Source organism: Thunnus thynnus, chromosome 5 (genome assembly GCF_963924715.1).
Source record: "Thunnus thynnus chromosome 5, fThuThy2.1, whole genome shotgun sequence".
Lineage (NCBI taxonomy): Eukaryota > Metazoa > Chordata > Actinopteri > Scombriformes > Scombridae > Thunnus > Thunnus thynnus.
In genome coordinates this window covers 1,586,325-1,608,273 of record NC_089521.1, presented here as the reverse complement: position 1 = coordinate 1,608,273, position 21,949 = coordinate 1,586,325, and the positions used below count along the sequence as shown (strand labels likewise).

General features: G+C 38.0%; 1 protein-coding gene across 3 annotated transcripts in view; it reads left to right on the top strand.

Annotated features, from left to right (window-relative positions):
- Positions 1-21,628, top strand: part of ntrk3a (neurotrophic tyrosine kinase, receptor, type 3a) — a 225,208-nt gene extending 203,580 nt beyond the window's left edge. For all 3 annotated transcript variants that reach the window (XM_067588663.1, XM_067588665.1, XM_067588664.1), the window contains 2 exons: positions 10,935-11,093; positions 18,085-21,628. In XM_067588663.1, coding sequence (XP_067444764.1) covers positions 10,935-11,093; positions 18,085-18,270 — 345 coding nt within the window. In that variant the 3' untranslated portion in view covers positions 18,271-21,628. The remainder of the gene's footprint in view (positions 1-10,934; positions 11,094-18,084) is intronic.
- The last annotated feature ends 321 nt before the right edge of the window (positions 21,629-21,949 follow it).

Sequence of the window (21,949 nt, the reverse complement as noted above, 5' to 3'; positions counted from 1 at the left end):
GACTGGTTATGACATTATTAGCTAAGTTAAAAAAAATCATTAAAAATGTAATAATTGGAGCCAATAATGTAATAATATACTTATATCACTGTTTAAGTTTTATTTATTATCATGTGTCTCTATCTAAAACTATTCATTTAAGCGGCTGTGGCTAATGAGGTAGAGCGGGTCGTCCACTAATCAGAAGATCAGCGGTTTGATTCCCAGCTCCTCCAGTCCGCATGTCAATGTCCTAATTGCTCCTGATGTCTGTGCCATCAGTGTGTGAATGTGTGTGAATGATTAGCTTTTCTCTGTCCTCCGATGGTCAGATTGGGACCTTGCATGGTAGCCCCTGTACCCATTCAGCGTATGAACGTGTGTGAATGGGTGAATGTGATTCGTAGTGTAAAAAGTGCTTTGAGTGGTCAGAAGACTAGAAAGGCGATCCTTTTTTCTAGTTTTTGTCAGTATACACGCAGCTGCATTCTGGACCAGCTGGAGAATTTTTAGAGACCTGTTAGGGCAGCTTGATAATAAGGAATAGCAACAATCCAGACTAGAAGTAACAAATTCATGGACTAGTTTTTCTGCATCTTTTTGAGACAGGATGTGCCTGATTCTTGCAATGTTATGTAAGTGAAAAAAGGCAGTCCTTGAGATTTGTTTTATATGGGAGTTAAAGGACATATCCTGATCAAAGATAACTCCCAGATTCCTTATGGTGGTGCTGGAGGCCAGGGTAATGCCATGTAGAGTAGCTATATCATTAGATAATGTGTTTCTAAGGTGTTCAGGGCCAAGCACAATAACTTCAGTTTTGTCTAAGTTTAGTAGCAGAAAATTGCAGGTCGTCCAGGTCTTTATATCCTTAAGGCATGCTTGGAGTTTAGTTAAGTGATTGGTTTCATCTGGTTTCATTGATGAATATAATTGGGTGTCATCTGCATAACAATTAAATATATATATTATATATTACCTAAAGGAAGCATACGGTACATAAGGTGAATAGTATTGGTCCAAGCACAGAACCTTGTGGAACTCTGTGTCTAACTTTTACATGCATGGAAGATTCATTGTTAACGTGTTCCAGTCTCTGTAATAGGATGTGATGGTCAATTGTGTCAAATGCAGCACTAAGATCTAACAAGACAAGTACAGAGAGAAGTCCTTTGTCCGATGCAATTAGTTAATTTGTAACTTTCACCAGTGCTATGATGCACTATAAACCCTGACTGAAACTCCTTAAATAAACTATTGTTATGTAGAAAGTCACACAACTGATTGGTGACTGCAAGGATCTTAGAGAGAAAATGAAGGTTAAATATAGGTCTCTAGTTGGCTAAAATGCCTGAATCAAGAGTAGGCTTTTTAAGGAAGAGGTTTAATTACAGCTACTTGAAAGGACTGTGGTAGACAGAGACAGGTTGATGGTTTAGATAAAGAAACCATTGAAGTTAGTCCAGGAAGGTCAATTGGAGAAAAACAGTGTAAAAACATGTATATCAGGTTTCACAGCTGTTTCTAAGGTTCCTGTGTTTGGAGATAAATCGGTGCCTGTTGAGGACAGGAGGTGATGAATTTTGTCTCTAATAGTTAGAAATTTATCATCAGAGGAGCTCATGAAGTCATTACTACTGAGAGCTATAGGAATACATGGATCAATAGAGTTATGACTCTTTGTCAACCTGACCAAAGTGCTGAAAGGGAAACTTGGGCTGTTTTTATTCTCCTCTATTAATGATGAGTGTGGCATTCTGGCATTACAGAATTCTATATGTTTTAAGACTATCTTGACAGACTAAGCAAGATTCCTCCAGTTTAGTGGAACGCCATATCCTTTCAACTTTTTTTGATGTTTGCTTTAATAGTTTGGGAGCTAACCTCTTTTGTTTGATAATCTTCTTTTTTAAAGTCGAGTGTCATTCACAATGAACCTAATGATAGTGCTGTTGTGTAATATGAAATCTATTCCTTTTTGAAAATGCTGTGTTCCCAAATAAAAAATACTGCCACTTCTTTCCATGAAAAATTTAATCTTTTATCAAGTGTATTTAAACAACTTCTTCAACCAAACTAGCACTATTATCCCTCGTGCTCAACTTTCAACCTCTAAATGTTCTAAACTCTAAACCTCTAAACTGTAAAATACAGTATATAACACGACTTAACTTTGGTTACACATCTTTCAGTTTTTTAATGATAATAAAGGACGTTTTATGGTCTCTTTTTAAAGAACTAAACATTGTGTTGATAATGTGCTTTTGACAAAATGGAGGTAAGGCGGTAGAGATAAAGTTCAATCGCAATTAACTTCCATTCATTTACAGATATAAAAAAAGAACTCAAAGAATATAGATGAAATTATCTGATGAAAAAAAAAAAACATCAACAAAAAATGGCCATTAATTCCTCTGGTAGATGTCCTTAAATTTGTACTGTCCAAAGGCTATGTGAGTGAATAGAATCCAGGCTTTCATCCACCATTTGTCCTTACCAAATAACTCTTTTATACACGTGCTGAGACCACTGCTGTGTCCAGCAGCCTCGTATAGCTTCATAACACTAATGAAACAGTCATTCTCTTTTTCCATTTCCAAATGCTCTGCAAGTGCCTCCCTTATGTACAGGTTGGGATGATATAGTCTAGATAATTCACAGAATATGAATGAGACTTTATTGTATGTCCCCTGCACTGACATATCTAGACTGAGAGATAATTGAATAATTTTTGATAAGATTTCTGATGGTAGGTATTGAGTTCCAGGCTCACTGCCAGGATCCACTACCATGTCAACCAAAGGGTTGGCCATAGACTGAACTTCAAGTTGAGCCAGAAGGCCAGGTTCAAGGTCAACCAGAAGTCCAGGTTCAGGGTCAGTGAGAAGGCTAAATTCAGTGTCAGCCAGAATGCCAGAGGGCCAGATAGGGGGTCAACTCATTGAATTACTTGGTGTGTTACCACCAAATATTTTAATGTTTGTTTACATTTTGACAAACAGTCTCCATTAAAAATCTGCTGAATTAGCTTTTAGCAAGTCCTGTTTTTAATGTAGCCATGGATGTCCGGACAACTATCACTGGATTACTTTCATACTGAAGAAACCTTTAAAATGTGACGATTCTCAGGCAAGTTCTGCAGCCTCTTTTTTCCATGATTTCAAAACATTTTCAAAACATTAAACACATATTCTTAAAATCACTTTGGCACATTCTGAACAGAATTTTCACTGAAAGCAACATCCTCAAAACATTCTCACAATGTAAACCTTTGTAAACATGCAACATTGCAGGAACGTTTTATAAAATTATGAAAAGCAGTGACGCATTCTTTCAAATCCAATGTTTTCCCAAAATCACAAAATTCATATAAGTCCTTTCAAATGCAAATAAGGATCAATATTTTATATTTAGGGACCGAGCCCAAAAGGCAGAGGACTACTGTAAAACAATGGGGTCAACACTTAAGGGCGAGGACCCTATTGTTTTTCGTGTGTTTGTTTATTTGTTTCTTTCTTTCTTTCTTTCTTTCTTTCTTTCTTATTACGGGACTTCACACCTAAATTTGACCCCCTAAACATGTTCAAAAACTCACCAAATTTGGCACGCACATCAGGTCTGGTGAAAAATTTGATAAAATGTAAAAATAAACCCCTAAAGTGCCAAAATGTGCTCTCTAGCGCTACCTATGTAACTGAAATGGCCGCCACGGCCCGTAGGTTGTCAAAAGAGAAGAAATCAAACCAAAATTCAATTATTCATCTCATCAAGACCTACAAATCATACACTGACACCCCTGATGTCTAAACTATAAGTCTGACAACTTTCAAACCTGTATCAATGGATTCGCCACAAAATTTCCTACCAAAAGATATGATTTTTAATGTAAGATTTGACCAAAGTCATGGGATTTATGAGGAGATTTCACAAGAAGCGTACTCTAAAATCCTCCTCTCCAACTGCTCCTGGTGATGCCACTCCCTCAGTGCTGTGAAACATTCCGCAATACACACTCATTATAAAATCACAGGAGGAGCAAGACAAGTCTGTATCTAAAACTATGTGGAAGCAGTAAATGTTCAAAAAGATGTGGGTTCTCTCACACTCTCCATTCAAATATATGAGTATTTTTCTGTGTCCAGCTACACTTACTTATTGTCTCTATACACCTTACAGTACACATTTCAGTCAAACTTTGACCAGGTCATGTAGGTTAAAAATCTTTCCTTTTCTAAAAATAGACTTGATGAAAATTAGGAAAATATTTTGTTTTACACACAAACTCATCAAGAGTTTTCAATTTACTAATTGAAATTCAAGTGAATAGGCCCAAAACTTGCAGGATTTTGATGACAAAGGTGTGAGCAAAACAGACATGTCTCACCCTGCAGAAAATTCTCATCCTGTCAATCAAACTTTCAAAATAAAAGCACACCACACTTGTAAGAAATATCCCTCATTTTTAAAAAGCAAAATGATCTGATCCTGATGGGCCAGAGTGCGAGGTCCTGACCAACGCTGCTTGCAGCTTTAATTCAATTTGTTCTTTATATTAATCACTGCATTAGTTGGATGTAATGAAGGAATGAAAAAGAGAAATGCAGAGGAGGAAAATGAAACTGAAACTAAGAACGTCTGTGTCCGTAGTAAATCATCTATTGACTGATGGTTATTTATTTGTGTTGTAAAACGTGACTGCCATGAAATAATCAGAATATTTTATTTCTGTCATTCAGAGACTTTGTTCTCAGTTCCGCTTATTCTCCTTGCTTGACCACCGCCACGCTGTCTCACTCTCTCTCGCTCTCCGGTGCTTAGCTGGCTTGAGTTCTCCATCTTTTTCGGTTGCAGAGAAAACAGGTTTGGTCGCTTCCAAAATCAAAACATGGTTGGAAATGGGGCGTCAGGACAATTGCCTCATAACGCTTTTGGTGTGTGTTTGGCCCTTAAAAACAATAGGTGTACTTCAAAACACGCACGTCAGATGCTTTCAGGGCATTTGGGCCTCAACTCCCCATTAAGGGCAGCTGTGGTTCAGGAGGTAGAGCAGGTCATCAACTAATCGGAAGATCGGTGGTTCGATCCCCAGCTCCTCCAGTCCGCATGTTGATTTGTCTCTGGGCAAGATACTGAACCCCAAATTGCTCCCAATGGCTGTGCCAGTGGTGTGTGAATGTGCATTAGACTAGATCCTGTTGAGCAGGTTGGCACCTTGCACGGCAGCGTCTGTCATCACTGTATGAATGTGTGTGTGAATGGGTGAATGTTAACATATACTGTAAGGTGCTTTGAGTGGTTAGAAGACTAGAAGGGTGCTATATAAGTGCATTCCTTTTATCATTTACCATTTCAAGAAAGTCAATCTAGTGGTGATCTTGAATTGTTTTGGCTTTAATGGATTTTGGAATGGGTTTGTTCCTTAATGTCATCTTATGCAGTTGGTAGCGTCTTAACCTGTCCAATATGTCTTGCATACTAGCTCAACTGATGCCAGAGTATTCTTCTTTAATGTGCATGTTCACCTGTCTTGTACCAGAGCCTTTTGTTTCATCAAGAACCTTGTTCACAAGTGCTGGGATGGTTGACTTCTTAGCGACCAATTTTCCAGCAAATGTAATTGCCTGGCCATCCTCACTGAGGGCGTAAAGTTGTATATTCTGCCACAGCCAAACAAGAGCAGCACGCTGGGTCCTGGATCTCTGTGCTACAGGGACATTAAATTCCCCCTTGAGTGCCTTGAGTATCAAATCATAGGTCTCATATGACATTGCTCTCTGTTCATGTCCTGTATATACCCAAATGATACAGGACAGGAGAATGATTGTTTGCAGTATTCTCATTGTTCCAGAAATGTAAAATACATGAAATGGTGTTAAATTGCTTCATCTTTTTTATCATTACTGTAGTGATGTGGTCCTGAAAAACTACAGAGGGTGCAGGCCCTTAGTCTAATCAGATGTGAGTACTATGGGTTTTGAGAGGCATTCAAGTTTGTATGGAATTGATGTGTTAATTCAGTTTTACTACGAAACTGGAAAGTGGCACAAGGCATTCTACGACCCTTTGAGGTACATTATTCCCTTCTTTAAACTCTAAACTCTCTTTCTAACTCTCTCTAAGTATTGGACAAAACATACAGTATAAGCCTACGTATAACAGAGGGTTGCAATTAAGGGGCAATACACAGGTATCTTACATAAATATATTACCAATCTCTCTCCATGTAGCATTTCCCCATAATGTTATTGATGTGTAGAAATTACATATAAAAAACAAACAACAATATTTCCAACACTTGGCTCTTACACAACGGTAAAATACTGTTAATTGGGATTTTCATTAATCGGTTGGTGAGAACTAAGTCTTCCGCACAAGCTCTGAAGGACCAGGTTTGAGGTCTGCATTGCATATGATGTCACTGGTATTATAAAATTGCTGTCATAGATAGCAAATAATTAGCCTACAGTTAGCCGGAGTCAGTTAACTTAAACCCTTAAGACCCACCATAGACCTATTTTTGTCTTTTTTAGGGGGGGACAGGGGATTGTTAGGGGGCAATAGCATTATATGCTAGATAGAAGTGGTGCCTATTTAAATTTTGAAAGTTTACAGTGTATAAGGGCTTAGAACATTATGATGTAAGTATGTGATGGTCATTCCCATGCTCAATTAAATCTCATATGTTGTTGCAGAAATTTACATCTTCTGAATGCCCTCCGTCTCTAGTTTGTGGATGTTAAGTTTCATGATGCTGTGATTATCCTAGTTGTCACAATAGGTCATTTTATACAGTGAGATCAAATTTCAAAAAATGGTCTCATTGTAATGAAATGGCTACAATGGGGACTAACATCATAACACGTGAATACAATGGGGCTCATGGAATCCACAAGAGTCTCAGCTTTCCAGTCATACCCAATTATGCAATTCTTAGACTGGCACTCTAGTATGCAGAAATATTCAAATACACTATTTTTAGAATTTGCGAAAATAAAAAAATTATACTGAATGCAAAACTGCATGGTTTTTGCCAAACTATTTGCCTTTGGAGTGTTATTTAGAGAGAGAGTGCTGAATAGCTATAATAGTGTGGTTGAAACAGCTTGCTTGAAAAAGTGATTTAAATATGTTGAATAAAAGATGACTTTGTATTCGAGGACAAAGCATCTTTAAAGAGGAATAGATGTGACACTTTATAGCCAAACAATAAAACTTGTGATGTAGTGTGTTATGACCCAGCTCTTAGGCCATGACAAATGATGGGAAATACAAACGGTTGCACTCAAAATCAAGCAATTATATCTATCTTTTAAGAAGTTGCAACAAAATATTAATCTGATGCGGGGAATGGTCAGTCAGTAGATCAGTAGAGTTGGTGAGTGGATGTGTGAATGTGTCGTGATGTATGGTGTAAACTAAAGTGAAGTGCAACACAACCAAACAAAAGAAAATGTGGTGCAGGGGGGAGAGCCAGCGATGAAGTGAGAGACCAAGGAATGGGGATGGCTGATCCTAAATGCATTGTGGAAGGACTGGCCAGGTGCACCCAGTTGCACTGATACAGTCTGCGCCTACCTGGACCTGAAGGGAGAAATAAACAAACACAGCAGCCCAGGGCAAGACACAAACCTAAGGGCCATGGAAAAGTCAGAGGACCGTCACAAGTGATAAATTGAGATAGATAGATAGATTGATATTACTTCATTGATCCCCGAAGGGAAATTTAATAAGTATATTATTACATTATTGGCTCCAGTTATTACATGTTTATGTTTTTAACCCAGCTAATAATGTAATAACCAGTCAATAAAGTAAAAACTTAATACATTATGCACAAAAAGTTATTATGTTATTGATTCAGAAAATGTATTACTTTATTGACTATTACTACATTAAGAATCGAAAAATGATTACAGTAGTTATTACATTATTGGCTGCAAAAAGTGCAAAACTGAATTTATAAATGATGAAATAAAAACAACATAAACACAGTAACATGATGCTTTGACTTTAATAAAAGTGTAAATTTGATCACTCTAGAGTAAATAATTACATTTATAAGTGCACCTTAGATTGGCATATTATAGTTTTCTGTGTAGACTGTAAAACATTATACAAATCAGAGAAATTAACTGCAACATCAACAACAACTTAAACGAAAAATGTTTTATTATTAGATTCCACCTCTCATATACATTTCATTTCCTTTTCACTATCACATCTGGCTCGCTCTAGAAAACCAAGGTCTGAAGAAGTACAGTATATGTGAGGTGTCCACATTCTGACTGCAGGTTTTTCTTTTATAAATACCAGTTTGTGCATCATTTATATGTCTGGGCCCCACAGTAGTTGGAGAAGGTTCTATGGACTCAAGCTGACCACAGCTGCTGTTCTCTGTGGATACAGTGAGGTACAGAACTAACTTTTTAAAGCCTTTTAAATGTGTTTTACTGTTTGAATCAGCCAAAAAAGTATAGACCTGTATAGACCTCTCTGACTATACTGTATATCAGTGTGTTTAAAGGCTGGAGTGACAAACACATGGGAATGCGTTTAAACTTGGTGAGAAGCTGCAGCAAAGTTTTATCTTAAAATTTATGATATTGGTGGTTTTGAGGTGCGTTCTGGGTTGAAAAAACAGTGAACCCAAGTTAAATATCTTTAATATGCTTTTACGCACCTGGGCATGAACTTTTCTACTTTTTGGTGTTGTAAAGTAAGCAGAATCTGATGTATGGCAGCAAAAACAGTAATTTGAAACTGTACTACTAGTGTAACAGGTTTTAGTACAAGATTGGATAAAATGAGTGACCTTTTTTGTCCACACATACTATAGGGACTAACTACTGTGCTTCATATATACCATCCATTCCAAACCTCCAGCAGTCACTGATGACACATGTCGCAGTCACATGATGAACACTGTGATTGATATACATGATGTGCTATAATAGGAAGCACCAGCTGATCTCCCATCTATCATATGACTTCTGTCAGAGGAAAGAATCCTTGCTCCAAAAGGGTACTAGATACCTTTGCCTTTGGACAACTTCACAATGTGTTTCATAGTTAATGAATTCACTGGCTTCTTCAGGGGTCATGGAAGTTATCTGCAGTCAAAGGTTCTACTCAGGTAGAAAACACCAAAACTTCCGAAATGTGTGTTTTGGTGTAAATGGTCTGCATTTATGTAATGTATTTCTATTCTTCCGACTGCCAACCTGTTTATCAGGATCTAATCTAATGCACATAACACACACACTCACACACCAGACTGATCGGTTATAACTCGATATTCTTCTTTTTTATGAAGGAGATGTTGGGTTAACAGGGCTTATCATAGCATCTTTTCCAACTTTCTTTTTAGCAAAAGTAGCCTGTCATGTTTTATCCTTGAAACACATTGCAGAGCAAATACTGTTGTGTAACATTAATTACTAAACTCTACAACCATGTACATGGTGAGCTACATTATGATTATTGCTATAATATCGTCAGTCCAATATAATCATATAAACGGCGTCACCAAATTAATTTCTTTATTTTTTATTTCTATCATTATTATCATAACTAACTGATGAAAAAAACTACTCCATCTGTCTTTGCCTGCAGATTTGTGGTGATGTGTGTTCATATTGTGACACTCTGACATTTCCTGAAGAAAAGCTTTATGTTTGTTGAGCTGTCGTCATCACGTTTAACTGTGTTTGGCTCAGCTGTTTCAGAGCTATGAGACCAGTGATGTGATGTGGCTGACAGAGTATTTAATAATCACCACACCCTCTGATCTATATTCACCTTCACTTAGCCCTTTTGCACGTTGTGCTGCTACACATACATGAACCAAAATAGTAGGTGCGCATGGAGACACCCACAAAATCAGTGCGCCTTAGACCAACCACCTTGCACTTGTCGTTGCAATTACATGGTTAAAATAGGGCCCTAAATGTACACAACAATCTAAGCTCAAAGGTTTACTTACAGACAAAATGGACTGATTTTCAGTGTCTTCCTACTACTGATTTACAACAGAAAATGTCTTTTGAGAGAAATGTAATCCCACTTGAAATACATTTTTTTATAAACATATTGTGGACTTGTTTTTAAGAAATGTATCTGGCAACTTGCAATTGTTCATTCAGGATGTATCGTTCATTGTATCCGCAAGCTTCTTTTTCTGACAATATCTTGTAATACAAAATCTGCTGGAACAAAAAAATATTTCAAGTATTTCATGGTTCTGTTTAGGAATTCGCAGCTTTTGGTTAAGATTAGGGAAAGATAGTGGTCTTGGTTAGATATTGAAAAAGTCAACTGACTTGAAGCATAAGAAAGTTCTATGAGAGGGAGTAGCTGCACCAAAATGAGCTCCTGAATATATCTATATATCTATATAATTTGGTAACTGTGAACTATCCGAACAACATCGTCTGAACAGGATAGTGAAGACAGCTAGCAAGATCATTGGTGCGCCACTCCCCTTCCTGCTGGAGATTTACCATCAACGCTGTGTTTGCAGAGCCTCCAGCATCATAAAGGATCCCCACCACCCTCCTCATAGTCTGTTTTCCCTCCTGCAGTCTGGGAAGAGGTACAGGAGCATCTGTGCCAAATCCAGAAGAATACCCCCCCCCCCCCCCCATCAGTGCTGGTCACTCGTTGACATGCATCAGCTTTCAACATTGAACATGAGACATGTACTTTCTCTCCAAGTGCACTTTAATGCCCGTGCTTTTGTTTTTTTTATTTTTCTCTTTGGGATTTACATGTTTTTATCGTTTTTAAGGGATTTTTAGATATATATCTTTATCCTTTCTGTTTCTGTTTTTTTTGTGTGTGTGTATGCAAGTACACAGGGAAATGACAATAAACTAAATCTTAAAAGAGACAAGCTGACTTTTTATATTTAACCGTTGTGTCTTTCCTGTGTGTGTGTGTATGTGTGTTGTGGTCAGGTGGGAGGTCACACCATGCTGCCTATCCGCTGGATGCCCCCAGAGAGCATCATGTACAGGAAGTTCACCACAGAGAGCGACGTGTGGAGCTTCGGAGTCATTCTATGGGAGATCTTCACTTACGGCAAACAGCCATGGTTCCAGCTGGCCAATAATGAGGTACACAATCACCTATATGTGTTCATGTATTCTTATTTTCATGGCATTGTCCATCATTTCTGTTAGTTACTATGCACAAACTGAGATCAGGGAATGTGGCAACATCCCTAAAATGAAGTCAGACGGGTCAAGAGACACAGCAGTCAGATGATCATCCATTTGTAAACAAACAGTTTATCCAAATTATTTATAACCACTTATTATTATTATTTATTATCTGGACACCATTTAGAGGTCAAACTGAAATGTTGGACTGCTTTGATAACAATTTTATCCCATGTTTTCTATTCCAAATAAGTTTGTCTGACTGGGAGGTTTGTTTACAACCTGTAAATAAGGCCCAAGTCGTAATAAATACGGTATATCCTTCGAGGCTGATTGAACGTGTCTCCTCCTTCATTGCAGGGACAAAAACAAAATAATAACAGATAAGAAGGATGGCTAGGTAGAGAATAAAGACTACTTTCTGTAACCAAGGTTTTCTTCTTCAAGAGCATCTTAAGTAGGGTGCAACGGACCACAAAACTCACGGTTCGGCTAGTATCATGGTTTTGAGTCACGGATCAGGTCAGCAAAAAAAAGGGAGACAAATATAACTTTGCTGTCCATTTATTCTGTAAAATACTTATAGCAAGGAACTTTTGCCCATGGTCTTAAATGAAAACAACATTCAAGATGTCCAATGTTTAAATGAAATCTTAAAATATATAAAATATTCAATACTCAATTGTTAAATTAAAGTGCAATATGAGGCCTGATACCTTCCTCTTTTAAACATGGTAGTGAATGAAACAACAGTCTGTGTCCACATCATCAAAACTTGATAACTTACAAACATGAAAACACATCTTGTCCTGCAGCTTAGTTTGTTGAACGAGCCACTAAACAAACATTCACTGGTGAAAAGTGCACTGCTAACGTCAGTTGGCAGCTAGATAGCTAATTAGCTGCTCAGCTGCAGCACATTAAACAGCGTGTAAATATACCTACAGCTGTCACTTTGGACCTGTTAGATGCTGGTTTGGTCGTTGCTCTTCAAAATCCCTGTTAGCGACACGCTGTCTGTCCATGACTTGTAGCTACAGCAGTTTGTTTACTTTGTCTTAAATGAGACATTAAATTTTGCAGCTAATCCATAGTTCACATGCATGCCAAACTGTGGGGGCGATCTGTACGGATCACAGATCAACTACGTTCCATTACACCACTTATCTTAAGATTCCTGGATCTGCTTGTCTGTATGTGAAACACTTGGCCTCTGCATTCTTTCAGAGATGTTCAAGCATTAGTGGATTTATTACAATGCCAAATTAGGAATACTGCTGGAGAAATACAGTTGGCATTCACATTTGGCCTCAAGAACAAGGCTTTTTAGTCTTTAGTGTGGAGACAGACACACTGACATTTCAGTAGGTGGGCAATTTTTAGTTCAAACAGAGTATGGACCAGAAAGGGGCATTTGAAAGGCAGCAAATTCAGCACCTGGTGAAGTAATAGTCGAGTAAGTAGGTATTGATCAAAAGCATAACTCCCTGCAGATTTATTATGGTCTGTTTGTGCTCTGGGGAAATAAAAAAAATGACTTTAGGTAGTCATTTTGGCAAAAGTGAATCATGGGTCATGGGTAAATCTCAAGGTGATCAGTCTGACAAACATCTATTTTTAGGTGTATGTGTCATAGAATTGCACATTTTATGAGGTGCCTTTCCATTGCAGACATCACAAGGTCTGTTCTGATATTCATGCACACCCTGGCTTGTGGTGGTATTATGTGAAAAATGTGAATTTGATGTCAGTGGAGTGTGGAGACCTTGACAATTGGGCTGGGTTATATGCATGTAGCAAAACAATCAAATAACAGAAAAGCTCTCTCCTCAACTGCACAGAAAACTGAAGAAGCATAATATTACAGACAGTCTTGATATTGTGTCGTGGCCTCTTGAATCCCCTTCTCATTGGTCTGCCTCTATTTGTCTAAATACACTGTTTTGTCAGTTGTATAGATTTTATGAGGAAGATCAGTAAAGATAGCCTGCCTGGATTCACCTCATTCACTCACTGATGGCTGCAAAGAGCACATGTCTATGTGTCTAGAATGTTAAGTGTAAGTGCAGAGTGGCACTTTTAAACGGCATGATTGCAGTAGCTGTCATACCCCCTTTTAACCCTGGAGAGGCTTTTATAAGACAGGACATGCCTTATCCAACTTTCAAAGCAGACATGGTATGCATGTTGGTGGTTTGTTCCATCTAACCACGCTGAGTTACGATAAATTCTAAAATGAAAACTAGTATTTGAATAATAGCCAGGGGTGTGGCAGGTATGAACAAATAAACGAGAGTTGCTATTAAAGTCACCGGCCAGGGAGGTGGGGTAAAATTACCTGCATTATAATGGCTCACATGGTAAATTCAGCTTTATGTACATTTAGTCAGCACTAACTTCATCCATACAATAACAGTCATGTACTCACCAATCTGCATTTCTCACTTTCTCTTTTTACAGAAATACTGAATTTATTCTCTAATTTCAATTGCTTTTACATTGCTATCTTTTTGATCGCTATTAAGCTGCTGTCAGTGAAAAACAACACTTTCTGCAGATGTTTCACATTAAAACCTACAAGGAAACAGAATACAGGAAGTGTGGCCTTTCAGCTGCTGAAATGTATTTAATGATACCCATCTATGCAAGAAAATAAAGTTTCATTGACAGTAGCTTAATAGTGACTCAAAAAAACCCATTAAAGCATAACCAAATTGAGCTGATTATAGTGAGTGTATCTGTCAAAAAGAGAAAATAAGAGCAGCAGAGTGGTGAGTATGACATTACTCTGCTGTTGCACTGATTGAATTAGTGCTGTGGAAATGAACATCATACTGAATTTATCTAAACAACAAGTTGACTATTTTGACTATTATGATGAAAATTCATATAATCAGTTCCTTGGTCAAATAGCCCGAGGGAGGGCATTCTCAAGTGGAAAGTGTCAGTGGGGCTGTTTTAAATAACTACACAGAGGAAAACAAAGGGGAAATGAAGCTCTTGTGAAAAGTGCTGAGCATAGGTATGACTATGACTAAATGATCTTCTCAGAATAACACCACATGTTAAAAGTCCAGCCAGGAATACAGGGAGTACCACACTGTAAAATGTTACTTGTTTCAACTTACTAATATGAGTGAATGGGCTGCCTTCAAATTTTAGGTTAAGTCAACAAATACAAATAGTTCCTCTAACACCATGCAAAATAAATAATTTTAAAAGTCAGTACAGCCAACTTCACAGCACAGCTGCTGTCACTGACCTGGATTTTGTTTATTTTGTCTGACAATGTCCTGATCACAATAGTAATGACTTTATCTGAGCAGCAGCAGCAGCAGCTTGGTAATGACTGTTGGTCAACATTTCCTATAGTGTAAACAAGTCAAGATCAAATTTCACACTCTAAAACAGAAAGATATGCAAATATGTTGCACATCATGTATAATATTTGCACATACAGTATGTATATGAGAACAACTATATTGTGAGTTTGGCTTCACTACAACACAGTATATGAGATAACAGAACAGGATGGGCAAAAATGAAGGTGTAATAGGTTGTGGCAGCCATGGTATGGGCATTATTTGCCAGTCCATGCACACAGATTTCCACTCTTATTTCTACCACATGACCCCTGGGGGCTCCATACTGCTTTAGAAATACAAAAAGATGTGTGTAGCATTAATCACATGAATATACATAGGAGACATTCATTGTCATATACAGCACAATAAAAATGTAGGAACCTCAGATTATTCATCGAGCCTGAATTGATCTCAGTCCCAGTGAATACCAATCATGATACTGCATCATAACAACAGTTGGGTTAATGCTCACTAAGTATACCTGTAGTCTGCACCTTATTAGGTATGTGATCCTTTCTTTGTGTCCTTTTATAGACCTTTTTGAGCAAAGACATCAAACTCAGAGATGTATTGGCAAGGAATTGAAAAGTTCAGAGAACACTTAACATAGCCTCACTGTTATGCCCCACCCTTGGTCAGCCCTATGGGGTGAACAACAATCCCCATTTACCCAAATTTAAAACTCCGACACCTTTATAAAAAAAAACAAAACAAAACCCAAGCCATGGGATTTATTAACGTAAAAGATACAAAACAACAAGGACACTAAATAAGTGCGATAAACAATCAAAATACAACAGAAAAACTAAAATAACAAAATCCCATGCTGAGGCAAGACCAGCAGTCCACAATCAAAAAGCCTCTCACTGCCACAGGAACATGGAAAATTTAAGCTCTTCCTCCCTGGGCCAGGTACACCTCATTGTGGGCTGATTGTTGATGACCTGGGCGGAGCAACAGACAGCATAGAAAGGAGACAAAAAACACGCAGGCAACACATACAGCCATAACACCCCCACCCTTAAAACAATGAATAAACAGCTTGTCCCACAATCACAAGTACGAAAACATTTAAAACTCACTGCAGCACTAATATAGCACATCACAGTTAACTGTGAGTTACCACTTTACCACATTTATTCATTGCCTTTTATTTGAAATGAGTGCTACTTACCAAGGCTATGTTAAGAGGTAAAACAAATTCACACCTGCTAAACACCTCACTACCTGTGAGCATATAACAATCCATATTGTACTTGGAACCCTTGCACAAGATAGTTTTGCCAGTTATTACTAAAAGTTCCTCAGTATGGACACAGGAAGTGCAATTAAGGCACAAGATTATTGGGACTATTGCTGACAAAAAAAAAAAAAAAAGTGGTAACCTGGGTCAAAGGTGGATCAAACAAAACTGCTGGGACAGCAGAAACAAGATCTTGAGACACAAAAGGGCCAACAAAGTTACTGCTACCAAGTTTGATAATGAGCAGCACTCTAGCAGGTAGCCATGCAAGTGGGTGCCACTCCCACTAAATACAAAATGGCTACTACTTTGAGGTGAACATCACAAAAAACAAAGTTACTGCATTTGCCTACAACGCGCACGCACGCACACACACACACACACACACGTGACCAATTATTATTATACAAAAGTGGAGTGCAATAGCCACAAACCAAAAGGTTCACAACAAGTACACCAGCTACAAAGTTGCTGCCATGCACCAACACCATGTTGTCTAAAACCACACACAAGTTACTGTGATGGATGATGGTAACCAGCAACACACAAAGTGACCTGACGAACTGGGAGGCCACCCCCACACATTAAGATCCACAGATCTGTGGGGTGACATCCCATACACAAAAAGATCACAACTACAAAGCAGCTACAGTTAATTACACAAAAGTAGTAACATCCAAAATGATCAAACCAAAGTGGACTACAACAACCACAACATAAATTGGTCGCAGTGTGGTCAGTCATGACCTGACTGACCACCATGACTGTATTCCAGACACTTGACCATTTCTCACAAATTCTATAAAAATATACTTCCAGGTCATGGCCAATATATACTGTATATATGTATCATCCTTGTTTCCATCTCTTTCGACTTTGACCAATCTCTACTTTCCAAAGGTAGTTGTTTAGGAGAAATCAACGTGTGTTTCCAGTGTGCACCTATGAATGTTTAGAAAAGTGCTGGGGGGAGGGTTTTCCAGCACAACGCTACATAGTAGGGAGAGGCGTACATCCAAAAAGTACCAGTTTTAAAACATGATCACCCACCAGCAAAATGACAGAAATGTTCTTAAAGTCTCACAGAATATTTAGGAGCTACTTTTTGCAAATATTTTGACTGTTTTAAAGGATACACACATTTACAACGTGAATGTGAGCACCATCCGGTTCACTGTGAGCCTTCATGTTAATCCAGACACCATCTACTAACTGTTTTTTCAAAATGTCTCCCAGACGGTTGGCCCAATATGTGTCAATCAATGCATATAAGACCTGCCCCCAGAGAGAGATAAGCCAATCAGGCTTATCTTTACTGTGCTAAATGTCTGGAACACAGTGAGTCTACGTTACAACATTGAGGCCACTATTTGTATAATTTAACAAGCCCCATCTTTGGCGCCCCCAGTGGTCATATTAAAAACACACTAGCAATGCAGGCCCATACCCTGAAAGGTATATCCACCATACACTGAAATCAAGCTAAAAGCAGCACATCAGACCAAAACATCAGACCAAAACTTATGTAGTGCATGCTTATGTAGTGTTTCTGCCATCGGAATGACAATCGAGACACCCAAGCTGAGTGCAATACTATTATTTACATACGTGCCATTATCTCCGTATTTAAAGAATGTCACGTCTCCTCCATACCCCTCCCCTCTCTTCAGTGGTCAGTTTTTCACTCAACATTTGAGTGAAGCCGTTCAGAACGACTATAAACCATACATCCATACAATTAACACATTTGATTTCTGACGTAGTCAGACAGCACGTTGTTAGAACCAGTTCTGTACAACCATAAATCAGCATAAAACAGCTGTCAGCAGGTGTCCTGACTCTTTGCAAGAAACAGAAAGGATGTTTTTTCCTTTTCCACTGCAGCAAAACTTAACTGTTTCAATAATAGTTTCAACTGCAGTAAAACTAAACTGTTTCACTAAAAGTTTTGGCCAATGAGCTATTGTTGGATGTTAACATTTTTCAAAATAAAGGACCAAAATGTTTTTGTAATGTTTTCTACCTTTCCTGTTTTTTTTTTCTGCTGTACCAAAAACGTACTGAACTGTGACCCCAAAACCGAGGTACATACCAAACCGTGACTTCTGTGTATTGTTACATCCCTAATTCCAACTACTGTGCTGTGCTGTACCCTGACTACTTTATCTGTCTGTATGACGGTCCAGTGTGTGCTACAGGAGTCAAACAACGTGTATCAAATGATGCAGCACACTTGAACAGAACTTCAGATGTGACAAATCCCTGCATAACCATAGCTTTTCCTTAATAGTGTGAGATGTTATTACTTGTTTAATCATGTGTCTCTCTGTATTCCCAGGTGATAGAGTGTATAACTCAGGGTAGGGTACTGGAGCGCCCCAGGCTCTGTCCCAAGGAAGTATATGATATGATGCTGGGCTGCTGGCAGAGAGAGCCACAACAGCGCCTCAATATAAAGGACATTCAGAAGATGTTGTTTACTTTGATGAAAGCCACGCCAGTCTATCTGGACATACTGGGATAGAAACTTTACAGAATGGAGAGGAATGGGATGTGTTTTAGGTTGGACTAAATCATCACTGAAAGGGATTGCCTTGGAGTGGAAGTCTAGCCTGGATTTACATGGTCTGGAATGGAATATGAGCATTGGGATTAGGAATGGACCATACCTTGCATCCAACTGCCTGACAAATAAGGATTGGATTGAACATTGTAGTGGTGTGATGCTTGTTTAACAGGATTGGAATGAACTGGATTACATTGCATTGTATCGCATTATAATCAAAGCAATTGTCTTGGACCTTACCTACATAAATGGTCTGATCTGTGGTCTTGTCTTGCTCCTTTTCAAATGAACTCATGATGAAAAAGACTTGACCATGAAGTATGGATTACGACTGGATTTACCTGTTTGTACTGGTAGGGTTTGGGTTAGTTTGGTTTTCTTACCCCAGTAATTAAGGTACCATCATTCACTTTCCTATGCATACTCATTTCACCTTGTCTAGAATGGTGCAGCTTTGGTTCTATCCAGGTATTGAAGAAGCCTGATGTAGCCTGGTAGAGTCTGTCTTGGTTTGGCCACATAGACAAATATCCTGTCTTAGATAATATTGTTCAACCCAAAAGTGTTTTTTTATTCGGTGTCCTGTGGTAAATCAGAGTAACCAAAAGAAATATTTTTTTTTTTTTTTTTTTTTTTATTCAGGCTTGTCTGTTTGCCTGTAATTTGCCAGTAATTTCAGATCCTGGGAATTGCCTGATAACTCACAATCTCACCCGACTGTACTGAATGCCTCACATGTAAAACCTGAACATGTTTATGGCAAATTTTCAAGAACATCATTATAGTATCATCATGATGATATGACTCCCCTAAATATGTCTCTTAATTAAATCAGATAGGATTCATTTCTATTGCTATTTAATGACCTACTGTTCTGGTGTGAAACATTGATTGCTTCTGATGGAGTTCTTCATTCCAAACAGATGATCGTAAGCTTTTATGGGTTGTTCTTAGTAAAACCATGAAGAGAGGAATTGAACTGCTGCATCATTTTTGGGGGGACCTTTCTTTGGCCATGACTAGTGCTGAAATCAGCAGCATTATTGTGGCTGCAACCAGAATTGCCCTGACACAAACATCATGTTGAGCGTAAACTGCTGCATTCTAGATGTCAACAAGAGGACCAGGCAAAAGGACCAGGATCATCTTTCAACACTGTTCCTCATTGAAAGGAAGCAGGTTACCAAGAAAGGACAGCATGCACGAATGAATCATGTCATGTACAGCAGCCACTGTGTTCCTAAGTGCTAGTCCAATGTCAGCATGCTTCAATGTTTTCATCTGCAAAGCCATCATAGATACACCTTTTAGTCCTGGCTCATGTTAGCCCACTGAGATGTTCACTTCTGCAAGATCCTGATCAGACCTTCCAATCCTGAGCCTGGAAGTGTGCCCCGAATGACTGTCTGTCGCCATAGAGATGGACCTAAGTGCCTCCTACTTCTTTCTAAACACTGGGAACTCAAAAAAATAGTCTTTCAAAATAAGAGCACTTTTACATTTTGTTTACCTGCTTAAAAATGTACACTAGCTGTAAATTTTCCTCTTCTTTCTTACAAACAAACCTACTTTCAGCACTCTATATATTGCAAAAAACCCTCACAAACAGGAATAAAATTACGAAAATCATATACAAAAAAAAAAATTACCCCTAGGGCAAAAAGCAAAAAAAAAAAAAAATAATAAAAAAGAGCTTTTTTTGTATCCTTTGCAGCGTGACAAGAATGTTGAACTACCCAAGGTGAAGTTACATTTTCTGTTTTTTTTTAAAGACATATTCAATATATTTTTATTTATTTTTATTTTAAATCAAAGAGTGGACCTCTGCCATGCTCCAAAGCCATTGGAATATTCTAACACTGGGTAGGAAATAAATGGTCATCATTAATAGACAAACAATTGGCTGAGAGGAAGCCTTTAAGGATGACTTAAAAGAAGCCTTTTTGTGTAGTTTGATTCATCAGGATCCACTCAGACGTCAGATCCTGGGAGATGATCAAGCAAAAACAGCTTTGTGGCAACAGAAAGTCTGAACTGAGAAGATAACGACTGACTTACCAGTCAATGAACAAAATCTTGTTACTTTTAAAAAGAATGTATATACTGTAAATCTCTACATCTTCAGACAGGCTATGTTAACTTATTTCCTTTTCCGAAATTTGATTATTTTTAGCTTCTTGATGTGTTGTTATATGGTTAAGTGAAAGCCAATAGATATTTTGATAATCTTTCCAGTTGTAAGTACTGTTATTTACTTTATCTAGTCATAGACTGTCTTTTCAACATTTTAACATGTTAATCACATTTAAATAATTTAAATTCATCCTACTTTTCATTAACCATTGAATGGTAATGTATGAGCCAGGACGGTAGAGAAAGCGTTAATTAACCTGCTCAGAGTGCAAGCACTGTTTTAGGATCAGAAATGTTCTTCAATCTTAAAGGAACAGTTCAAAATTTTGAGATTTACTTTTGTTTGCCATCATACCCAAAGAAGATTGATATCAATTAAGCTCTGTGTGTAGCCTAGCTTACCATAAAGAGTGTGGGCAGGGTGAAAATGCTAGCCTAGATCCCACAAAAGTGAAAAACATACATCTACAAACAATTCCAAATCCGTCCTCTCAACAGAGCATCGGTTTTACCATAAGCTTGCAAAATTTCTCAAAATGTCGGACTGTTCCATAAATAATAATCAACATGTAACTTATTTTGGTCACTTTGGGATCCTTTTTTTGCAACTTTTCATTTTATTACACTATACATTGTTTGTTTTTTTTCCACTTAACACAGCTTTACTCTGAGAGGCCTGATAAAATGATCTTACAGTTTTGCCAGAAAATGCTAACATACATATATAGTTAGCCTCACTAACTCAACTGAGCACTCAGATATCTGTCTCCATCCTTACATACTTGTCAGATTTGCTGATGAAGTTGATCGCAAATCATTAAATGTACACATTTAGGGACAATACCGTTGATCCAGATCTCACCAGGAATGACAAATCAGCGTATTGGGTTGTTAGCTAGACATGCTATACATGTTTGATAGACCTGATATATTGTCAAAGGCAAAACATTGGGTGAGTGAGCAAAGGCTGGGTTTAGCATTGGGTCACTGTGCCCATAACTCAAAATTTTCAGCTGACATCTTGAAAAAATGAGTAAGAATGATGTCTTTGTCATTTTACTCAACACAACTAACAATCAAAATGCAGCAGCTGTCCGTTAGCTTAACACAAGAACCCCACGCAAAATCATAGATGAGTCAGCTTAACCACAAAATGATGAACCTTTGCTCAGTTTTTGTCCTAAATGATAGATGATAGCCATAACAGTATTAATGTGTTATCTGTCTAAAGGTAAAGAAAGGACCACAGTTTTCGTCTGTCCCTCAGGGCGAAAAGACTGAGAAAGGTTTAGCGTGGTCTGATAGCTGTGAGATGTAAGCCATGTAAGCAACTGTCATATTATTCAGTGTACTGATGTTTGAATGTCATGTATCTGATGTTGTTGTCTAAGAACCAGTTTCTCAAAAGCACTGTTTTGCAAAATAATTAAACTCCAAATTTCTACCTGGCATTAAGTTGTAATGCTGACAGACAATATATCCAGATAGAACAGATGTAATCTCA